At 33.8% G+C, this 24651-nt stretch overlaps 2 protein-coding genes across 4 annotated transcripts in view; both read left to right on the top strand.

Moving 5' to 3' along the window:
• Positions 1-4961, top strand: part of LOC148610530 (uncharacterized) — a 35027-nt gene extending 30066 nt beyond the window's left edge. For all 3 annotated transcript variants that reach the window (XM_088595648.1, XM_088595649.1, XM_088595650.1), the window contains one exon: positions 359-4961. In XM_088595648.1, the coding sequence (XP_088451774.1) occupies positions 359-425 (67 nt within the window). In that variant the 3' untranslated portion in view covers positions 426-4961. The remainder of the gene's footprint in view (positions 1-358) is intronic.
• Positions 4962-21331: 16370 nt separating this feature from the next.
• LOC148610529 (leukocyte elastase inhibitor-like) lies at positions 21332-23083 on the top strand. The gene has a single exon (XM_088595622.1). It carries the CDS (start codon positions 21837-21839, stop codon positions 22986-22988), a length of 1152 nt encoding a protein of 383 aa, XP_088451748.1. The 5' UTR covers positions 21332-21836; the 3' UTR covers positions 22989-23083.
• The last annotated feature ends 1568 nt before the right edge of the window (positions 23084-24651 follow it).

Below are 24651 nucleotides of genomic sequence, written 5' to 3'. Positions count from 1 at the left end.
CTGAGAGTTGGGAATGCTTCTTTTGAAAATTATTCCTTGGGAAAATTTAAATCCCGTTTCATTGTCTGTAAAAATTAACCATTATACAAAGCTCTATTATCTTTGGAAAACATCAATGCAATGAATAATTTGATTTAAAATGGATGAGGACTTCTGTATCACATGTAGAGAATTGCTTATTGTTTGTGCCATTTAAGCTCAAGTTTTTAATTTCATAGCGACAAACCATTGTCAAACAGTAAAAGACGATAAATCATTTCACCATATAATAACATTTATGTCTTTTAAGAATTCGCAAATAGTCTGTTATACGTTCACTATGACTTATAGAAAACAAAAGTGTTATTTTCCTCTACAGAAAAACAGTGATAAACCATGATATGCTGCATGATACTGGCAAAAGGGAAATTGAGCAGAAAAATTGATGCGCAAACAAGTTGATAGAGCTTAAGCTTCAAAATAAAAACCTTCTATTAGAAAATGAACAATTAAGAATGGAAGTAGATGCCATGCAAAAGAAGAGGAATACAAACGAGGAGGTAGTTCAAAACAAATCATTATAATGAAAGTTCAGTCTTGATGACTTAACTGCTTTCTTTCTAGTGTTAAGATAAAAAAAGTATTGTTTTTCTCAATGGATACAAATATACGAACATAAGTTTAAATTGCGATATTAGGCATTAAGCAATATCGTTAGGACATAAAAATGATACCACAGAGTTACATTAGCATAAAGGTTCAGGTTGAAAAAAACTTCAGGTGAGATATTTGATAGAAATAACGCATATATTTGATAACTGAACACTGCATTTAAACTGTATATCCATGCAGACCAATGCTTCAATGTAATGTGTATTTTTGTAAAGCAGGCAGATATTATATGATGTCAATACTGGGATTTCAAAAAAAAATCACTATTTTACACGGTAGTTCGGTAATATGATTTTATTCAAATTGTGTTCCTTTTGAATTTTACTAATATATACAGGCAAATGTGCCACACACGAAATCATATGGTTTGCACCATATGATTATCATATTAATCGACCACCATATGATTATCATATGATTCAATTGACATATGATAATCGCACGATTATCAGATGATAATCACGTTTTTAAACAACATATGATTGTCATATGTTTTCAATCCAAAATTAACATATGATAATCATATGATTATCATTTGACTATCATATGTTAGATATCATATGATTTTTATATGATTACCATATGATTATCATGGTTCATATTAATATGATTATAATATGTGACATTTGGCTGTGTACGACTGGGAAAATTGTAGCCGAAGCTACTAATGCTCGGTAGATTGCCAGACACCTCAACTCAAATGAATCTCACGGAATAACAAAAGATTATTTGCTTATTGCTTATTAAAGTTAAGTCATTATAGTACCTCAATTCATTTTTTTAATTTACTACTTTACATTTTATATATGAATATATTATTTATATTTATGATTAGGAAAAACCTTCTTTGTGCAATAACCACAAATGGTTCACCACCATAATGGTATATTTCTGCTGAATAAGTTCATGGTCTTGCAAAGCGCATGCTAACACAAATTACACAGGCAAAAGTACTTTTAGAACAGGTAGTGAGTAATCCTGTTCAGCTATTTGTGTTAAGTGATTTCAATCTCAAGTCTTAATCAACGCTTAATTAGTGAGATCAAAGTACTTATAGAAATCACTATAGGTCGTTTTCGTAATTTTTAAGTTCATCAAACTGAGAATTATGTTTGACATCATGTTTTAAGGTCTTATATTTTTACTGTTTCTATTACTTATGTCTCTATATTTACACCTTCTCAAACTTTTTATGTCAATCATTTTTAAAAATTTCGTTTTACTAAATAATTGCAAGAACATTGATCATTTTTGTAGTGTATGTGTCAGCTTGGTATTTCAATGTAATTAGATTTTGATTATTTTAGTAGCAACAAGCATTGTTTTTTTTGTTCTTTTTATCACAATGTATTTATCGTTAATAGTATTCCAAACCATTATAATGATCTACTCAAAGTAAAGTTTCTACCTCAAGTTAATGTAATAGATTATCATAGTATTTTTTATGTTGTTACACTGTTGCCCCAAATGCCAAATGTGTGTTAGCTTAGTTTTTAGCAGTTTTCTGTAGGGTTTTGACAAATCAAAACAAACTAACATAATAGTCTATTCAGTTATGGAGCAAAATGTATTTTACCATCCTAGTAAAAGCGTAGAGAAAGAGAGGAGAACTGGATACGCAGACCAGGTAATGCAATACCTTACGGATGCAATGACAACATCAAAAGTATAAGAAACCTTTCCAGCCAATATAACAATAGCATAAATATGATGAATTTATTTGACAAAATTCCCAAACGGGAAAGGAGTCATGGCCATCGCCAGTATACGTCACCTAAGTTGCATGATGTATCCATAGATGGTCTCCTTCCTTTCATACAAAAACCTCTTGAACTTCATCACTTTAGAACAAAACTTTATTCTATACCTTTCACTTTACTACACTCCCTTTACAAAACAAGTCTTGACACTCCTGTTTCTGACCCCACCTCATCAGACTTGTTGCCATCATTTTGGATTTTGGTTTCCACAGACTATTGAAACCAGTTTGTGTGAAAAGTCAAGATGAAGAAAAACGACCATTTCTTTCACTACCGTTTGTCAACAAAAGCATATGTGCAATTAATTGCCTAACATCCTCCATCTTAAAAACGTTACGAACAAAATTCCTCCATATTTCAAAGACAAATCCATACCAATTATTTCATATTCCTATATATCACCTATTGCATCCCACATTTTCAATTATAAAAGGCTATTGCAGAACCTCGAGCTTGAGGACTTCAAGGCTAAACCACCTGACTGTTCTTGCAAAAACTATCCATTTAAATATGGTCCTCTGGTCACGTCGTTACAGGAGATTTATCCATCTTCCAAAACGAAAACGTAATATCCTTTCTAAAGGTCCCAAGTACCGTGAACCACGCTCCATAAATTGGAATTATAACTTTAAAGTTCTTACGGATGCCGCCGAAGACTATGCAAGAAAATGGATAAAACGAGAACAAGAAGACATTCTTTGTCAGAGTGGTTAAAGGCCGTGATGTCTTTAATTTTGAAACGAATGAAAGTTTTAAGTAGGTCAACGAGAGCCAAGTTTTCAAAGACCACGGTATAGTAAAAACATTGTCTACTATACATGACAAATATGTTGTCGTACCAGCAGACAAAGCCCAAAACAACCTTGTTTTGTCTGCAAAACGTTTTACATCCAATGTTTATTAACAGAGGTAGACGTAGAAAATAATAGCAGTGATATGACCTATACTGCTGCTACCACAATCTCCATAAATCTGTGCTATACTCTTCTGGTCTCTCTACCAAAGGACGATGATTGTGATTTACCGTCTATGTACTTGATTCCTGCAAGAATTCATACAAACAACATTTCATTGCTGGATCTGCAAAATGTACCACCAAACCTCTTTCAAAACTTTTGACTTCTATACTCACAACTGTCAAAGAGGGTCTACAGCCCTACTACTTGTTACTCTAGTATTAATTCAATGTGGATCCTGAAAAATTTGAAAGATCTTTTGGAGACAATCAGTTCAGGACTATTATCAGAATATAATAGCATTAAAACCTATGATGTTTGAACACCGTATACTTCTATTCCCCATATTCAGTTCAAATCCCGACTTAAAAACATTACATATCGTTGTTTATTTCCAAAAACATGGTCATCTAGATACAAATATATAGTTCTTGTTAGAGATTCCTCATACTTTGTAAGAAATAATTCCAAATCATCTTCCAAATATACAGAGGAAGAAAATGCTGGAATTTCGGGCATTTGATACATCGCTTCTACCCCAAGGAACTTGAGATAAAGGATACTACAGACACTGTAAAGTCAGCCTCATACCTTGACCTATATTTAGAAATCGATGGTAAAAGAAAACTATTGACCAAACTTTACGACAAACGTGAGGACTTTTCATTCAAAATTGTCATTTTTCCTTTCATCTGTGGCAAGATCCCTTCAGCACCTTCGTATGGAGTGTTCATATCACAACGCATACGATATGCCAGAGCTTGCCAAAACTACGCAGATTGTATGGTGCCAGAACTCTAACAAATAGGCTTCTAGATCAGGGTTATGTTGCTTCAAGATTGAAGTCATCACTACGGAAGTTTTATGGTCCTCATCATGAACTCGTGGATCGTTATGTTGTATCCATCTCCTCCAGAGAGTTTGTTTTCAATTATGCACGTTCGTATAATATTCTGGTAAATAATGTTTTGGCATATAATATTCTGGCAAAAAAGTCATTTAGGAGGAAACTGCAAATAATGCAGATTTAATGGTTCGATTTATAGAGAATACAGCTGAAAAAAAGGGTTTGTAATCCTGCATCTAACAATAATGGTGTTTTTAATTGTTGAATATATAATTAGGTAAATGCATCTTAATCATGTAAATATTTTGTTCACAATAAATGCCAAAGTATTTGAATGTTTTCAAACCAAGCATCAGACAGTGTCTTCAAAATCTAATGATTACTGTTTAGAAAAATTACTATTAAGTATAAATATTTAGGTAGATTCCTTAGACTATTGCCAGCCGAAATCTTGCACCGAGTTTTGTTTAATAGCTTCCGTCATTAAGTATTTTTGCTTTTGACCATCAGTGGGCAAATATTAACTTCCTGGGCATTGTCAAAACTTAATCATACACCCTTCCGTTTTATTTGTGTTTTTAAAACGGTGAAAACTCATTCTGTATGTATGCCAATTGCTTGTAAACGTATATATTTTTATACGAAGATAAAATTCTGCTATTTCAAATATCTCAAATGTTTTTCGTTGTACGCTACTTTCATGTCATAAATTGATAAAACATCGACCAATAAAATAAATTAAGAAGACGTATTTCTTGTTGTTTTGATGCCAAGTCTACCATGGATCAGCAATCAAACATTTCTAATTTTATTGTCAAATGAAAAAAAATTATTTACATTGGAAGTGGAAAAAAAGTGTTCAAATAAGATTTGGTGTCATTGTTGTTCTATACGTGTTTTGTTTTGTTTGTTTTTGTTTTGCTTAAGTTTGTTTGCTTTGTTTTTTTTTTAGTCATTGTTAATTCTGTCTTTTAAAGATATACTGTAAAAGTCGGATTATATTACTATATACAAAACAATGACATTTCTGTTTGTGAGTAGGAAAACTGGTATCGCTGGTACATTGAATAAAGGTCACAAAAACATGAATAAGGGATGTGAACATTGACTGACGACTTTTACAGTTTATTCAACAGGGTCTTTGCCATTTGATTACCTTCTTTTGGTTTCCGCTAGAATCTTGATTCACTTGATTACTTTTTAAATAGATGAAAGACAAAAAAAAAAAAACAATATTAACGAAGAAAAAAATTAAAAGACAAACACGCTAAACTGGTTTTCTGGTTTAATTTAAAAAAAAGAATGACAATCAGTAACATTTATTATTATAAACTAAATGGCAGATAACTTAGAGGGTAATAGAAAGTTTGTTACCGCTTGGAAAAAAATTGTACACCCTAGGCTTCAACTCGAGGTGGCAGCGATTTACAGGAATTAATAAACTGCCTCTCATCCTCTTGAGTATATATTACTTATACACTGTATACACTTTAGACCTTACATCAAGGGGAATGTTTAGTTGTCTTCGTGTCGTTATTTAACTTTTAAGTATATTTTTTATATCTTCAATTAGATTCGACGTCTTACTGGATTGACTACCCACCGAACATCTGCAATAAAATAACAACTGATACTAGTCAGATAGGCTATGTCATAGAATTCACTACGGTTCTCTATTAAAAGTTTTAATTACATGGCTATCTTGAGTTTGCGGTTAAATTACCAAATGTTTTTTTATTAAAGTTTTAGATGCCAATGTCTGGATAGGTAAGACTCATTTTATTATGGAACGCCTAAACTGTTTGATGAGATACGCATTTGTTTATGTGTAGTCAATTTTATATTGCTTGCTGTGGTTTTATAATTACGTGTTGTCATTTTGTATTTACATTATGTAGGAACATCTTTTGTCTTCACGTTCTGCCATTTCGTCTTTACGTTCTGTAATTTTGTCTTTTTGTTCTGTCGTTTTATGATTACGTTATGTCAACATATATTTACGTTATGTGGATTTATCTTTACGTGCAGCGGTTTTCTTATACCGTGAGGTCGTTTCATCTTTACGTTATGTCGATCTCTATTTTATGTGCATTTCCTTTTCTTTACGTGCAGTGGTTCCTTCTTTACGTGATGTGGTTTCTTCTTTACGTGATGTGGAAAAAAAATTCATGATGACGTGTGACCCCGGAACTTTTCGATCGTGTTAACTTCAAATCAGTCCGTAAAAGGCAAAATATACGTCACAACGCCGATTAGAAAAATGCTGAACGAAATACACTTGGGTAGTCTATCCAGTCACCCTAGAGTATTTCTTCTATAGTAAAAAAATAGCTTATTTGTTATTTACGTTCAATATTATCACAATTGATACACCTGGGGCTCTGTTGATGACTTGTGGCGATTTTCGCAGTCAGAATATATTTTTTTTAATTCCAAGAAACATGGGAATTTCGACTCCCGCGAAAATTTGCATAAATTCGACTCTACAAGTTATTGCGTGACTAAATTTAATTTTCTACATTAATAAACCACCAAAACTAATTTTCATGAAAGAATTAAAACAATGTTGAAAATATTACCCCTACCCCTAGAAAACTGGTTTCAGTATCAAACATAATTCTCATTCACAGCATACCGACCACTGTGAAACTCATATTTTAGGCATTCATAATTTAAAAGATAATTATTTACACAAAATATCTGAACAATTCAGGCTTGTGATTTTTTATAGGGTTACAATTACTATAACATCGTACAAAGTGGAATTTACAGAATTTCAGAATTTCTTTTATATCACCCGTTATTATCTTTTTTTCAGAAAATCGTAGTTTAAACAAGCTTTTGTGTGATACAGTAGATTCGTATAGTGTCTAAGCTTTCAGATCGGCCAGGTAATTAATATTTGAACTTTTCCAAGTAAAGTTGGTGCAAAAATTACCACCCCTACCCATGAAAAAAATACCTCAACATGAACAAAATGTTAATTTTTAACATATAAACGGCGTACACTGGGCATGTTGTGGGCGATTGCTTTCATTATCGATGCATCCAACATAATTGCTTATTTCAGGAGGTAGGCGACAATATTGTGTTTTTTTCATAAAGATGGAAAATTCCCTAATTTCATTTTTTCTTCCATTTCACCGTTAATAAGCGTATTTTTTTCAAATACCGTAATTGAAAAGAGCTTTTGTATATTAAAATACAGCTATATAGTGTAGTAGCTTTGTGATGAGCCCAAGATATATAAGTACTTGAACTTTTCAAGTACTTGACATATCTTGGGCACATTACAAAGCTTGTATATCAATGATGAAAACAATAGCACCCAGCATGCCTATTGTACACCGTTAATAAACTTAAAACTAACATTTTGGTTCATGTTGAGGTATTTTTTTCATATGTAGGGGTGGTAATTTCTCACCTTATTTGACTTGGAAAAGTTAAATAATGAATTACTTGGGCTCATTTGAAAGCTTAGGCACTATATACATGCACCGTATCACACAAACACTTGTTTAAATTACGATATTCTGAAGAAAGATAATAACGGGTGATGAAGAAATTCTGTAAATTCACATTTTCTTGATTTTATAGTAAATGTAATCCTATAAAGAAATTCAAACAACTGAGTTTATCAGATATGTTGAGTAAATTACGCCTAAAATATGAGTTTCACCGTGTCGGTATGCTGTGAATGAGAATTATGTTTGATACTGAGACCAGTTTTCTAGGGGTAGGGGTAATATTTTTTAACATTTTTTGAAAATTCTTTCTTGAAAATTAGTTTAGGTGGTTTATTAATGTAGAAAATTAAATTTAGTCACGCAATAACTTGTAGAGTCGAATTTATGCAAATTTTCGCGGGAGTCGAAATTCCCATGTTTTTTTTTAATTAAAAATATATTCCGACTACGTAAATCGACACAAGTCGTCAACAGAGCCCCAGGTGTATCGTGAAAATATTGAACGTAAATAACAAATAAGCTATTTTTACTGTAGAATAAACACTCTAGGGTGACTGGATAGACTACCCAAATGTACTTCCTTCAGCATTTGTGATGCCTATTTTGCCTTTTACGAAATGATTTGAAGTTTACGCGATCAAAAGTTCCAGAGTCACACGTCATCATGAATTTTTTGTCCACATCACGTAAAGAAGAAATCACTGCACGTAAAGAAAAGGAAATGCACGTAAAGAATTTAGAGATCGACATAACGTAAAGATGAAACGACCTCACTTTATAAGAAAACCACTGCACGTAAAGATAAATCCACATAACGTAAATATATGTTGACATAAACGAAATCATAAAACGACAGAACGTACAGACAACATTACAGAACGTAAAGACAAAATGACAGAACGTAAAGACAAAATGACAGAACGTAAAGATGTTCCTACATAACGTAAATACAAAATGACTACATGTAACTATAAAACCACAGCAAGTGATATAAAATTAACAACACTTAAACAAATGTGTATCTCACCAGACAGTTTAGGCGTTCCATATTTTATTCTCTACTGGAAGATGATGTGTTTGATAATGACATTTTTGGGGAATCACAGCACACTTAAATATGTCTATGACTTTGCTATTTTATTCAAGCCGTGGCTGGGCTTTTTCAAAACATATCTTATTATGAATTTTGATCTGTACTTAATTGAATAAAATGCTCCTAAAATTTGTCCTATATTTGTTGCCTTAATCTACTTTTACCAATTTTGGATGTTTGTTCACTATTTCGAAGATGTTTCCTACGCTTGCAGCATGATACTTGATTTGAAGTGAATGATTCGCCCTTATATCGAAAGTGTTGTTCAGTGATGTATCTTCATGTCTTGATTTTTGTTTTTTGGTTTATATTGATTAAGTGTCATCGATCTGTTACCTTGAATGTGATTACTTTTGTTTTCGGTCCCTTTCATGACTTACATAAATGTGTGTTTACACTTAATGAAGACCATTTGGTATTCTATGTAAGTATTTATCAATTACGGAAGCCCATAAGAGAAAAAAAATATGCCGGAATTACGACATTACGGCATATTATGTCAAAAAAAAACATAGCTACGTCGGAATAACGACATAGCTAAGTCGAAATTACGACATAATTATCTCGAAATTACGATATATGATGTAGAAATTACAACTAAACGATGTCGAAATTACGACTTAAGATGTTGAAGTTACGACATACAATATCAAAATTACGAGATTTATGTCATAATTACTATAAAGTAATATCGAAATAACAACATAACATGTCGCAATTACTAATTAATAGCGAGGATTACGCACAGGACTGTCACGTGTTCACGTGGCTATTGACCGAATGGCAACCAGTAAAAAGAACAAATGTAAGACTTAGTATAGATTAATCCGATATTTATTAGGCTGTAAAGGCTAGAATGGGACTTACTTTACTTCCCATATTTACATATGCAGTTGGCCACTTTACAGAAAAAAATATCTTAAGTTAAAATTTTGGGCAGTTCTACCAATTTACGAATCTCACTCCAATGTCTCCAATAAGGATTTGACCCCCCAATTTTGAATGGAGATCGTGCAAATGTAGCGGTCCACATTAGAATCAACGTGCCTCAAATGATTTGCTCAAAATTAACTTGGAAGTACTTATAAGATACAAATGCGCAATTATTTGTTTACATTCTACCGGGAACTTTTTTACCCGAGCATGGTACTGAGTACTGAATACAAGGTGGTACCTGATTGGTTGGATATGGCTTGAAATTTATTTTCATTTCAAAGCTTACCCATTTATGATTGATTTTATTTTGGTAATAATTAATAAAATGTTATAGGGTTGAAATGATTTCTCATAAATGAAATCTAGGTGCTTCATTTTTTTTCAGTGTATTTTGTGCTGAATTTTCAAGAGTCCATAACAACTGAAATTTAGGTCAACTTTTGCCGCATGACCATATACCTTTTTTTGTGCAAATAAAAAATATGCTTTTCTAGTTTTAAGAACTGAAACCCATTTTCTGCTCATTTGTGTGGTTTTCTTATTTAATTTTCAAACTACATGGATACCCTATGGAAAATGCATGGCAAATAATTGCGCTCTTGTATCTTATAGAGAATGCGTACTTTCATTTTCACTTTTTTTTTCGTCACTATTTTTTTAGTGCTTAGCTTTCCTGCAAACTCTGTGGTGACTTTGATCATTCTTTTTTTCAAAATGGATGCTTTTTGGGCTGATATTGAGAAAAAGTTTTTCAAAAAGGCTATTTTAATGGGCAATGATAAGGGATGCATTGAATGGATAGGGGCACGGAAGTCCAAGTCAGGTTATTGGGCCTAAGTAGTGAAATGGCCTGATGGAGAGGGCAAAAGGGAGACTGCACACAGGCTTTCCTACATGATAAGCATAGGATCACAAGGGATGACTTTCAAAAATCTTTTAATGACAAAGAGTGCAGCCATATCTGCCATGAGAAACTGTGTGTCAATCCCGACCACATAGCCATAGAACAACATGAGTTTAACCAGGAGAGAATTCACTGCAAATGTCAAGGCCTCTGCTCAAAATCACACAAACCATATTGTTTAATATGTAATTTTATTAATATAAAACTATTTTCTAACAGAAATTCTCCTTTTTTTGCTTTTTACACTGTAGGAATGGTCTGTGTGTTTGTTTCGAGAAGAAGGTTTCTGTTCTTTTTCAGTTTTTAGTAGCAAGTTTTTCTCGTACGCAATAATTTCACTTAATTTTTCATACAGTTTGTACAGCTTTTCACGTTTTTCACTTCTATATTTCTTGTATTCCATTGTTTGCTTATGCTGCTTTTGTAAAATGTCTAATTTCTGCACACTTTTCAGAGCCTGGTAAGCTGTACTCCCAACTTGAATGTCAAAGTGTAAGGCACTGCACAAATCAAGGATGGATTCACCTGGACCAAGATTTACACTATGGATGGCTGATTGCGCCCTTCTAGAATAGTTCTTTTTGTATGTTACATTTGAAGGAAAGGAACGCCTTATGCTACGATTCACACCCTCGACAAAGTTAGTGTTCATATTAAGCCGGGTCTTCTCAAGTGCTTTTGGTCCGAGGCGCTTATTTACTGCGATACGAATAAAATCCATGTTTTCATGGGTATGCATGATTTTGAGTGTCTTTGGTAGTAGACTTCGCCTCTTGAGTCACTCACTCTTGCCACATACAAAAGAATGTTTCTTGCATAAGTCATGTTTTCCCATGTAGCACCGGATAACTGCATCAACTGTATGAGACATCTTTGATTTAACTCTTTTAAAATTTCCTCCAAATTGCTTAGTACATACAGCAAGTTCAGAATTGCACCTTTCAGTTAAGTCTGTTGCAAAGTTATTCAGTAGCTTTTGGCGTTGCTTTTGTGTCCGTGCCAGCATGATTTTTAGGAGACTTTTGTCTTTTTTTCACACTTTTCCGCATATTTTCCGACAAATGCCTGGTATCAATAAAATGCTGAGGCTCATATTTTCATTTTCCCTCCTCATACAAATCAACTGCAGCTCTGTAAGCTGAACTGTCTGGGTCAGTAACTAAATAGTCTACTTCTATGTTGTCTTTTAAAAGGTCTTCAAGGCACTCCCTGGCCCAAGCATATTCATCACCAATGCTCTTCACCATTGGAATATTAGCACAACATTCATCAGTACATTCTGAGTTGAGTCGGCCTGAGTCAATATCAACATCTAGTGAAGAATGCTCTGAACAGAGCTTATTTTTGTCAACTAAATTAACAATATTATGTTTTTTTGATACATTTTCAGCTGATGTATAGAAAACTTGATTAGCTGGTTGGAATGATGTGCGTCCGACACCTGAGTAGGGTCTGTTGCTGTACATGCCATCCATTTGAACACTATAATACATTGTGGATTTTTCTTTCCTCGGAGGCGGTTTGTTTCAACTAATACTTCCCTTCTTTTTTTTCATGTCTTTTTTACAACTTGTACAATGTTTTATATACTTTATTTGTCCTTCTTTGCAGGCTAGAGGCTGCTGGAGTTGAGATGTTGCCACTTAGAAAGATTTTGCGCAAGGAAGTCTGACTCAGGCCAACCAGTACACCAGTTGTTAGTTTTGAGGGTTTTCTATCCGGTCTCCGTTTTAAAGTTCCTCATATTGTGTAGACATCTTCGAAAAGTATTTACACGATGCGCAAATAAGTCGAAATCGTGATGAGAAACCTCTTTTTTCTTCTTTATCCAAATCGTATAGTAAAATACCATCACAGTCTGGACTTTTCATCATAAGCTCTCTAAATGCGCAATTCCACATGTTTTCTGACTTGTAAAGGCACAGCACTCTGTGGGAATCAGAATTCAACCTGAAAATTAGAAAAGAAACCATATTTAATGTCCTACTAAAACTATAGTTATTTCTATATTCAAATGCAATTTAGAGTTATCTCCCCTTTAATTTTAAAATTTTTGTAATTAATGTATATTGGGCTGATATCTAGTTGATTTTTCCTACTTTATAACTTAAATAAAGATTAATTACTATACAAAGTGCAAGAATTTGTGTTCTTGGAAATAAATTTGCAAGTTTTAAGAAAAAAAAATCATAAACAGTTTGAAAATTGTGCACATATGGCATATACTTTTTATTTTTTTTTTTAAATCTACATTAATAAACTGTTTGATTGTAAGTTAATTACGTTATTTATCATTACATGTCCTACCTTTTTTCTTTTTTAGCTCCTTTCTTAGATTTCCTAGCAACAGGAACAGATTTAGATTTTGGTCGCAGTAACTTGGCCGCACAACTGGACCGCTCTGCCTTCTCCTCAGGATCAGTGTATGGATCAATAACAACCAGTTCATGAGTTTTCCTTGTAAGTCTAATGTATTTAGGTGTTTCTAAGTCACTTTTCACTGTTGAAAGTTTAGTCGTTGCTTTGTTGTGAGGTAAATTCCCAGATTTAAATGTGTATTTATTTCCTTTTTTGAATCCTGACATTTTATAACTCTGTTGATTTAGCTTTGATAAGAGTTGGTGTGCTCTGATGCAAGTTTATTTTATACCCTTGTTTTGCAGTACAAGTTAATATGAAAAGTTTAGTCTTTGCACTATTTACAGGATAAACAACAGGTGCCCCCTTCAAACATATAAAATTCTTCAAACATGCCATTTGATGATCTTATGGCTCTTCTATAATTATCATGATGACAAGCAAAATTTGTTGCTGTCATTCTGGTACCTCTTATCACCAACAATTTAAAATTACATGATAAAGTTAGAAAGTGCATCTTTATTTCATTTAATTTAGAAAGTTTGAAGGAAAATTTCCACCTTTTTGCCATTTTTTTTTGTATTTTTACTATTAGAAGGGTAGATTCTACCCTTAATAAATTTAGATTTCAAGTTGTACATGCATAAAAGGAGTATTGCTTAAAGTATTGGAAAACATAAGTCATAATAACTTTTAAGATATTTTAATAAGAAATTTTTCCATTTTTAATTTTTTATTTTTGCTTTCTGTGGAAATTTTTCAGCACTGGCTGCAAACTCGCACTCCAACCTAAAAAAGGAATATCTCGACTAAACTTTAACGGATTTTCACCTAACTTGGTTTCTGTACTTGTAATAAGATGTGCTTTATACATGCGAACTTGAGTACTGATTCTTAACCGCTTCATGTTTTCTATAGGATACAAATGCGCAATTATTTGTTTACATTCTACCGGGAACTTTTTTACCCGAGCATTGTACTGAGTACTGAATACAAGGTGGTACCTGATTGGTTGGATATGGCTTGAAATTTATTTTCATTTCAAAGCTTACCCATTTATGATTGATTTTATTTTGGTAATAATTAATAAAATATTATAGGGTTTCATTATATAAATATTATAAATATAACAAAATAAATGTTAAGGTCACAGGTGAACGTCGAAGACATATCTATAACTTTTCGTCCTACGGATATCCATATAAATAGACTGATCCTGCTCCAATGATTTTAATAACATTTTTGGCATATTCAAAATTCTGTTGATTCTAAGGTCATATTTTAAAGGGAAATGACACAGTGGTATTCAGTTAATGTCTTATACCGAGTCGCCAATTAGCATAGTCAGTTGATCATTCTGTGTTCATTTCGTTTCCAAACGTTCGAATCTCAACTTAAGGTTTTTATGTACGAAATTAAATAATGACGATTTTGTCTACAAATTTCGTATGTGTGGAGCAAAAACTACTTCTTTTTTTACAACTAAATGACAGCACCATCTCCCTATAACAATTTGTAAACTATATTAATAATCACGTTATAAAAACGTTAAATTATTTTCACTGAGCTAATATTTTCCGTGTGAACTTGTCGAAATTCTTAAATATAGGAAAACATTTTGTAATGTCACATTACCTGTGCCAATGTACTTGAAGGTTGTATTTGGATGCATACACTTTCTACAAAACCTTACATGTACGTCTTCAGGACACTTTTAGGAAACGTTTCGTACATACTTTTCTCCTATTTTTAAAAATATTTTATCCATTTTTTTCCAATAGTTTAGAAAATGTGTTTGTATCATATTTATAAATCCAAATCGATACGTGTTAAGATAACTTAAATTTGGTGCTCTGGTTTTCTTAGATGCTTCCACACAAGCGAAATTCAACATTTGTGTTGCAGTATTTGCGAATGCTAGAGCCTCTAATTTAAAGACGATTATAACCAGACACGACAAGGACAATGCGTAAAATGTTCAAAAGCCAGTACTATCTTTTAAATAAGATAGCCGACGCAGTAAAATTTGTTCTTTTTACTTATATTTTTTAACTTTCATTCAGGAAATAACTCGTGGCACAATTTCAGTTTTCGATACAGTTTTAAGCTCACCTGGCCAAAGGCTAGGTGAGCTATTGCCATCACTTGTCGTCCGTCATCGTCGTTCGTCGTCGTCGTTAACAATTTTTTAAAACTCTTCTCCTCTGAAACTACTCGACCAATTTGAACCAAACTTAGTATGAATGTTTCTTGGGGTATCCTGCATAGAACTGATATGGGATCCGTTGAAAAACATGGCCGCCGTTACTAAAATAGAACGTAGGGGTCAGACAGTAGTTTTTCGCATTTATCTCCAAAACCGTTAGGTTTAGCCAAATTCTGACACGTGGTAAAAGTGTTCAGCATGATGAGATCAAACTGTGGTCAAATTTTCATTTTGATATGTTAAGCCATGTTGGAGCTATTGCCTTTTTCGACATTTTTTGCTATTTTTAATGTTATTATTTTTAAAAAATCTTATCCTCAGAAACTACTGTACAGAATTCAATGAAAGTTGGTATTTTTGTTTTAAAGGGCATCCTTAACACAATGACCGTTTGGATTTTTGATCTGCTATAAAGCATGGCCGCTGTTACTAAAAATTGAACATTGGGGCCAGACAGCAGATTCTTGCATATATCTCCACAACGGTTAGGTTTGATCACAATCTGACAGGAGTAAAATTATTCAGCATGAAGAGATCTATCTGTGGTCAAATTTTGGTGAAAATTTGTTGACCCATGATGGAGTTATTGCCCTTTTTGGACATTTTTTCTGTTGATGATGTTATTACTTAAAAAAATCTCCTCCTCAGAAACTGGTCTACAGAATTCAATGAAAGTTGACATTTTTGTTTTAAAGGGTATCCTTAACAAAATGACAGATTTTTCGATCGCTGAAAAAAACATTGCTGCCGTTTCTAAAAATAGAACAATGGGGTCAGACAGCAGATTTTTGCATACATCCCCAAATTTGTTAGGTTTATCCAATAGCTGTCAATTGCTGAAATGATCCTTATTGTAAGGCTTACAAATGTGTCCAATGAATCAAATGGAGTAAAAATTGTCTGACAACTCCTTGTTAGAGTTATTGACCTTAAAAGGCAAAAAAATAACCAGGTGAGCGATTCAGGGTCCTGGGAGCCTCTTGTTTTTTCGACCGCAACTAAGTTTGCCAAAACGGAAACATAATTGCGATCTCAGGTGACCTGCTTTTCCACGGAGGAGCGTCTTTAAGGTCAAAGGGTAAAAAGCGAAACTATACCAGCTGCGTTGGAAAACATAATATGTATCACCACAAAGCAGGGAAATATCAAGAAAATAAGAGAAAAGTATCGCCGAAATGTTTCCCAATGACTTAGGTTACCCATCCTGATATCTAGAACATCGCATGTGCATAAACGAATTCGAGTGGGTTTTATCAAAGTAACGGCATATCTTTTTTTAATTATGAACACCTTTGCATGGAACGGGAAAAAAATGGAAAAGCAACTGGAGATGAGACTACTTTTAATTTCATAAAAAGTAACTTATATAGTGAGATGCTGCTATAGGGTTTTTCCTCAACTTAATTATCCATGGTTTCCGCTATACAAAGTAGAAATTTCTATCTCAAAACATACCATTTATTAAGGTCCTGTTGAACGTTGATTGCTGCCGGGCGAGGGGATACCTATTGTAAGCTTTTTAATAATGTATTACTTCATTTTGAAAACAAAAACATTGATTTGTAAATTCTAGTTTTGTTTGGGATTTGAGTACAAAGCAATCCTAAAGTTTCTTGCTGAGTTACATGGAATTGTCATAAGTATAAATACCTTAAAAAGATCTCTAAAAGGAACAGGATTAAGGCGACGGAATGCCGAAAGTGAAGCGTTTGTTTAAACGCACGATGTACTTTCCAGTGCTGACAGCATTTCAAACTTTCCGTTGTACATGTATTGAGGAAGAGATTTTGACAAAAGATACAAATTTGTTACCAAAATAACTCCTCTTAATATCCAGTTGAACTTTCGAGGTTGACGAATTTAATATAACGTGTAGCTTTTTTTTAATTCCTTTTTCTAATACAAATCTGTATAAATATTTTCTTGTAGTCAAAACAACGAATTGGTTCATTCTGATACTTACTTTTATTCAAATTCAATTTATACAGACGGCTTCCTTAGGATTTATCCCCAGGGTCCCTACTAGAGCCTCCACATACTGGTGACCTATAATGCAACCACAGATACATGTACCTCGCCTCGTTTTGTAAAAAGGAGTAAGTTCTAATACCGCTTCTGCAAAAAAATTAAAAACGTCGAAAATGAAATATGAACCAAATTCGATGTCAACCTGTGGGACCGAGGTCTATTAGTCCGTTAGTTCATCTAGGGACTGAGATTTTAAGCATACTGAAGGACTATCAATTCCCAAAATATTTGGAATTTCCATATCTTCCTTTATCCCTTTGACAATTTGAATAAAAAAAGATTCGCCGAGCACAGCATGATGCGACCACAGTGTTCGAACCCTGAAAGGTTGGGCACTACATTAGTTGTTGACACACTGACGCATAAGGACTTACAATTTATATAGACACATGGTTTTGACACTATATTGTAAAAAGAATTAATTAAAAAATTTTAAATTAGACCAAATAAAAAGTCGATTTTTGGCGTGTGTGGCTTCCTTGACCCATTAAAACTGAAAAAGAACATGAAAGATTTCTTTGCTAAATTCAGGGAAAGATTTTTATGAGGAACCCAATAAAATTTGGTTTTTGGAAATAGGACCAAATTTAAAAAAAAATCGATTGTTTTTCGGGTGTAGCCCCTTTTGCCCCTCATTACTCGAAAATCGTACAAGATAGCTAAAATCTTTTTGAAAATTTAGGCTGGGTTTTTTTATGGATCCAATAGCATTTTTGAAATCGGACGAACATTCTTTTAAAACGTGGATTTTTTCAAATGTTGCCCCTTTAATCCCTTATAGCTCGGAAAGCGTAAGAGATAGCTGAAATCTGATTGTAAATGCAGGCAGGGGTTTGTATGAGGAATCCAATTATTACTTTTTTTTTTGTGATCGAACAAAAAATTAAAAATATGATTTTTATCCGGGTGTCGCCTATTGGGGCCGGTATCACTCGAAAACCTTAAGAGATATCTGAAATCTGATTGATAAATGCAGGCATGAATTTTCATAAGGAATCCAATTAAAAAAGATTTTAAAATCGGATTTTAAAAAAAGTTTGTTTTTTTTTTTTTTTTTTTTTTTTTTGGGGGGGGGGGGTTTGCTATACTTTGTCCTCCTATAACTTAGAAATGCTCCAAAATACATGGAATCAGTGGCAACATTAGTTTACAATAATTCAATAAAGAACACAAAAAAAGAACAATCAAATTGGAATAAAACAAATATTCTACATTGGTTTTAATAAAAACAATTCTGCTTCATATTTTTGGTCCCTTTTCCGAAAACATTAGAGGCCACAAAGTCCTGTTGAGATTAAGACGAGAATTTTGGCATATCTAAGGACTATCAATCTCCAAAATATTAGGATATTCCATACCTTCCACTGTCGTTGAGAACATTTCAAATAGGTTTGTTTGTTTGTTTATTGGGGTTTAACGCCCGAGCATTTATTTCAGCTATATTCAGGCGATGAACATGAAGTGGATGATAAAATGAACATGAAATGATGATGAAATGAAAAATGGGATGGGACACAAGTATAATTTTTTATTGCCACTGGAAATAGGGAGAGGTGGGTAGGGTCGGGTGATTTAGCCTCCTGTGGCGGAGCCCTATGGTTTCTACTCAGGAAGAATACCACAGTAGAGTTCTTTAACGTGCGAGGAACGTGGCATCTTTCCCAATACGGTGCACCACTATGGTTTGCTGTCAGGTTTTCCGTATTATAGCCTGACAACCCCAGCATGTAACACACCAGAAGTACCCCATTCCACCACCTGGGGCACACAACCCAGTTGCTCTGTGGGTAGAGCGCCCTAGTCCCCGGCTAAGGTTCTGAGCACTATTTAGTCGCCTTTTACGAGAAGCTTAGCGCTGCTGCAGGCCTATTCTTTTGAAACCCGGACCTGCAAGGGTCCATTTCAAATAGGGGGCCCCTACCACTTATGTACCAAATTTGGTGTCGGTGGCTGGGACCAAAGTCCAAAAGTCCATCTTGGGACTTAAATGAGATTTAAGGCCTATTTAAGGACAATCAATTCCTAAAATATTGGGAATTTCCATATCTTCCTCTGTCATTGAGAAAATTTTACCAGGGCCCCCTTTTATCACTTATGTTCCAACTTTGGTGTCACTGGCTGGGACCAAGGTTCATTAGTCCATCTTGGGATTGGGATGAGATTTTAGGCCTATTTAAGGACTACAGATTCCCAATATATTGGGAATTTTCCATATCTTCCTCTGTCGTTGAAAATTTTTTTTAACAGGGCCTCCTTTTACCACTTATGTACCTAATTTGGTGTCACTGGCTGGGATCAAGGTCTATTAGTCCATCTTGGTACTGGGATGAGATGACGGCGTTTTATTTTGTATATATTTTGTAGTTGCTTTACTCGGATACATAATTACTTATTTTAGGTTTTCCGAAAAAAGACTGAAATCAGATTGATTTTTTCAGTTTTTCATTTTTTTTAATACATTTTTTTTCTATTCATAATTCTGTTAAGTTTCAGAAACAATTCTGATAAAGCCGCACATCCAATTAGATAGGGCCAAGTTTATTTTAAAAATATAGTTTTAAACAAGGATTTTATTCGAGGTACATTAATACATGTATTAGTGCACGGATAAAGATAATATCAAACTTCAATTTTCGAATATGTAATTGATTAGGATAATGCAGGTACAGATAAAATTGTGTAATAGATTGTGAGTTTGGTTTTGTTTAATATTGATGAAGAAACTGAATTCAAATCAATATTTTATTTCACCATATAAAGACTGCGTAGTTAATGAACGAACTTTTCATTGAAAAACACTCAGTAACATTGAAATTGTGACTAATAATTGTATATAAAACTCTAACACAATCAAGCGTGACTAACTCTTGAAGTTCCAAATATCCACAATAATTTATTGTAAGGAATTAACATTATCTAAATATTTTGTTTGCTTGTAGACGTGCATTTGTTATCTTAAATGTACCATCAAATAAATTAATTTACAAGTTACCGTTTTATATATGGATATCTGATTTAATGCTGCGCTTCAAAACAAGTTGTCGTTGGGGTCTCATCTAGTTTGATGCTTCACATACATTATGTAAAAAACTCGGAAAATTAAGAAATAACAACATTTTTTTTGTGATTTCTGAACTACTACGCAAGGGATTAAAATATCACTTGCATGCTCTCACTCGGACAATGCAGTTTTGTATAAAGCACAAATACAATTTACATGTACAATGTATAATTCTAAGAATATCAATATGAATTTCTAATTTTGAAAATTTATTATACTATCGGAAAGCATGGAAGGATCGATTAAAAAATACTAAAAAATATTTCTGAACAGTTTGATCACATACTTGGATATTTGATTCTAACCAGAACTATGCTAATACACCAAATTTGTATTACGGCGAGTTACCAAAACAAAAGAAACCCAGTCTCATAGTCAGTGGTACATGCAGATCTACGGGCGGTCAGATTCCCCCGTTTGTCGGAGAATGTTGTTAATTAAATGCAAAATTTTGCCAAAAAATGAGCAAATAGCCTGGAACCCCCCTTTTTTCGGGAAACCATCTAGAACCCCTTTTTTTAAACAAAAATATAGACCCGGTCCGGCCCTAATAATACTACTGGAGACAAAAAAAAATATAACAATATTTAGAAAAATCTACTTATTTTGATTCCTGTGTAACGTTTTGTCTGATATAAATAACTTAATTCAAATTTTGAACGCACCGCTCATGAATATCATTGACGGTTAGCTTCACTGCGGGCTGGTATTGACGGCCAGATTCACTTTAATTAAAGTAAAGGGTTGTAATTTTGTCAGGGAGAGTTGTAATTAGCTTAAGGGTGTACATATTTGTTTTGTTTCAGTTCATCGCATATGAGGACCCCCCTTTTTTTGGCCGTTAAAAATGAAACGTTCCTAAGTTAAAATTCTCCTTAGTACATGAACGTCTTAACATTACTGTAAACTGATCGATTGTGTATATCTACATTTGTATATAATTTTAACATTACATGTACTATCAACTAATCGATAATATTTGTACTTGTGTAAAGGTATAGGTTAAGGATACTTCAGGTAACTTTGATCTTATCAGTTCATTCATTTATAGCTCTATCATAAACATTGACGAGACCTTCAGTTTTGAAATATCCTGAGGGAAAATTTTCCGGGTGATCTGTCACTACTTTAATATTGTAAATTTTAGTGATAATTGAAAATTATTTCAATAAGAAAATTAGATACATCCGTAGGTGGCAATTCATAGGTGAAAAGGGTGTTTACTTTGATGTATTGTAAAATACAAAATGAAATAGCTTATATTGGACACGCCCACGACACGGAAAGTTGGATATTCTATATTGTGATATATAGGTTTATTAGCTACGGTCGTAATACACGTAGTAACATGTACATGTAGTTTGATTATCCAAGTACATGTATATAAAGGACCTTGATAAGTGGACATTTAATCATACACAAACATTCTGAGCATATATATATATATATATCGTTAATTGATTTTTATCGGACATACATATTTAATCACCAACCTGTGGTGTATATAGGTTGTTTATGTGTGATAAAAATAGCGTACTTTGTGTACAAGGAAAATAATATTTACGAAGCATGGCTAGCCAACAAGAAATAGAAGCGTTCGAAAACTCAGTGTTAGAATTTTCTATTCCTCTTTACAACGCACTGGACAAAGGAGATAATGCGTTCTTTTCTCCGTACAGTGTTTCTGCGGCATTGATGCTTCTGCTACTCGGAACTGACGGAGAAGCTAAGGCTGAGCTAGAGACTGCATTGAAATTACAAGGTAAAACTGGTCTTGAAACTCATAAAGGTTACAATCAACTGTATAAAAAACTGACGTCTAGGTCTGGAGAAGGCATTTTGATTTCTATTGCCAATAGAATCTTTTCGAAAGAGGGTGTGAAGCTATGTAAGGATTTCAGTCATAATGCTTTGAAGTTCTACGAGAGCGAAGTAGAGTTGATGGATTTTGCGGCCAAGGCCGAGGAATCGAGACAGAAAATAAATGCTTGGGTTGAAAAGCAAACGAAAGATAAGATAAAGGACTTAATACCACAAGGTCTAATAAGAGAGGACACTGTTATGGTCCTGACTAATGCCATATACTTCAAGGGAGACTGGGAGCTGAAGTTTGATGAAGGCGCTACCAAAAAGCAGCCATTTTTCCTCAACGACCAAGACTCTGTTGAAATTGACATGATGTATAATAAAACAAAAAAAGTAATGTCTGGCGAAAGCGATGAGCTGAGCTGCAAGTGCCTACAACTGCCATACAAGCAGGGGGCTCTATCGATGTTTCTTCTACTTCCGAATGATCGTACAGGCCTGAAAGCGTTAGAAGAGAAGCTAACACCAGAAACACTGCAGCTAGCTCTAGGAAACGTTTATAAACAAGAAACTGTAATATACCTCCCAAAGTTCAAACTTGAAACATCATATAATTTAACACAAACACTGCCCAAAATAGGGATTACAAAGATTTTCGGCACATCTGCGGATTTCAGTGCCATGTTCGCAGACGGTGGCAGTGACGTTTGCGTGACCGATGTTGTCCACAAAGCATTCGTCGAAGTGAACGAGGAAGGAACGGAAGCTGCTGCTGCAACAGCCATCATGATGACTCGTATGATGATGCCCCTGCCTCCGTTTGAGTTCCGAGCAGATCATCCCTTTCTTTTTCTCATCATTGACAATGATTCTAAGACCATTTTATTCATGGGACGGTATGCGAAACCAAATTGAGACACGTTACTCATTACGTAGGGTTTCGTAAGAATATAAGCAATCAGTCTGACCGTTGAAAACTGTTCTGCTATAAAATATTGAAATTGATATAATTTATATTTCATTAGCTGCCAAAGTTTGTACGTGTAAATATATATTTTAAATGTGGCCAGTCTTTGTGTAACCGTGATAGGCTTCACTAGATCATTTTATACCCCCTCAATGAATGGGTAGTATATTGGAATTGTCTTGTCCGTGCATCTGTCCGTCCCCCTATTCCCTCCTTTCTTCATTCTGTCCGTCCAAATTGTGTTACAGTAGTTATATCGGCCCCATATGGATGGATTGATTTCAAATTATGAGCGAGGCTTTATACACATGTAGATTGGGCATACTTTGTAAGCGAATGTTGTCCAATATGTACATTTGTATATTAGAATGTGTTATTTTGTTTGCGTTTTACAGTTTGATGTTTGCAGTTCTAACAGTGTCAAGTTACATATACTATTAGTTTGAAAAAAGAACGGTAAAAGTGGATGGTTATTGTCCACTTTTTTTTAAAATAATTACATGTTATTGGCCATTCGACGTACATGTACAACTTTCTTTTTTGCGGTCGTACATTGGTATAACGCTGTCGTTGGCGTCGTTGTTTGTATTTTTGTTGTTCGTAGACACTTAGTTTTCGCTTTTAGTTGCTTTATCTTTACATTTATAAAATTTTATTACAAGGTTCCAAACCACAAAGAAAGGTTGGTATTGATTCACACCTATTTTGGGCCAAAAGTGGCAAAAAATTAGGATTTCATAGAATTTAACAATATAACTCCCGTAAAGCATACAAGTAGGAAGCCCATGATATTATTTCAGAATATTCTATATCACAGTGGTAAGACTGGAATTGATTTTGGGGGTTATAACATAGAAACTAAATGAGAGACAAGAAACGTGCATTTTTCTGTTGTCTAGGCAATAACATAACTTAAATTTAGTACATGTATATAATATTATCTCTTTTAAATTGTGTTGTACATTACAAGGTGGTACCATAGCACAAACGGAAGAGTAGGTACGGTTTTTTTTTGGGTCATGACAAACAAAAAAAAAGGGAAAAGGGACCAGAAAGATGTCTGGTTTATTGACCATAACTTGGGTAAAGGGGAATGGATGTTTTGAAATTTTACCCTAAGGTGCCATACCCTCAAACGAAATTTTGGAGTTTTAACTAGAACCATTAAGAAACAAGCAGCCAAAAAGTAACCACGTCGATTCCGATAAATTTATTCTGTGTCAAATGTCTAATAGTAATCAGCATTCAAACTAAAGTTATATCAAAGTTGAATGGTCTAGTCCAAACAGTTCATGATGTCGTCGTATATAGCTGCGTTTTGCGAAGCATTTAAATCCCAATCTTATGTAATAGAACTAGGTGATAATCATGTTTTATTATGAGAGCTCCCCCGCCATATTGCTAAATTAAAACAAAGGAAGTACAAAACAAAACAAAGCATACACAAAGTAAAATTACAAGCAGCAAATCGAACAAATTTAAACATGCAAGCAAAGAAAATGAAAGAAATGAGAGGAAAGAAAAAAAGTCAATAGTAAAAATTGAAACACACGCGCGCGCGTCCACAGGAGCAAAACCTCTATGAAGTTAAAATCGTCATGCGTATTGGGT

Source organism: Perna viridis, chromosome 8 (genome assembly GCF_037379345.1).
Source record: "Perna viridis isolate PV_CMFRI_1.1 ecotype Kerala chromosome 8, ASM3737934v1, whole genome shotgun sequence".
Classification (NCBI taxonomy): domain Eukaryota; kingdom Metazoa; phylum Mollusca; class Bivalvia; order Mytilida; family Mytilidae; genus Perna; species Perna viridis.
The sequence above is the reverse complement of the archived record's forward strand: the minus strand, read 5'-3'. Positions and strand labels throughout refer to the sequence as shown.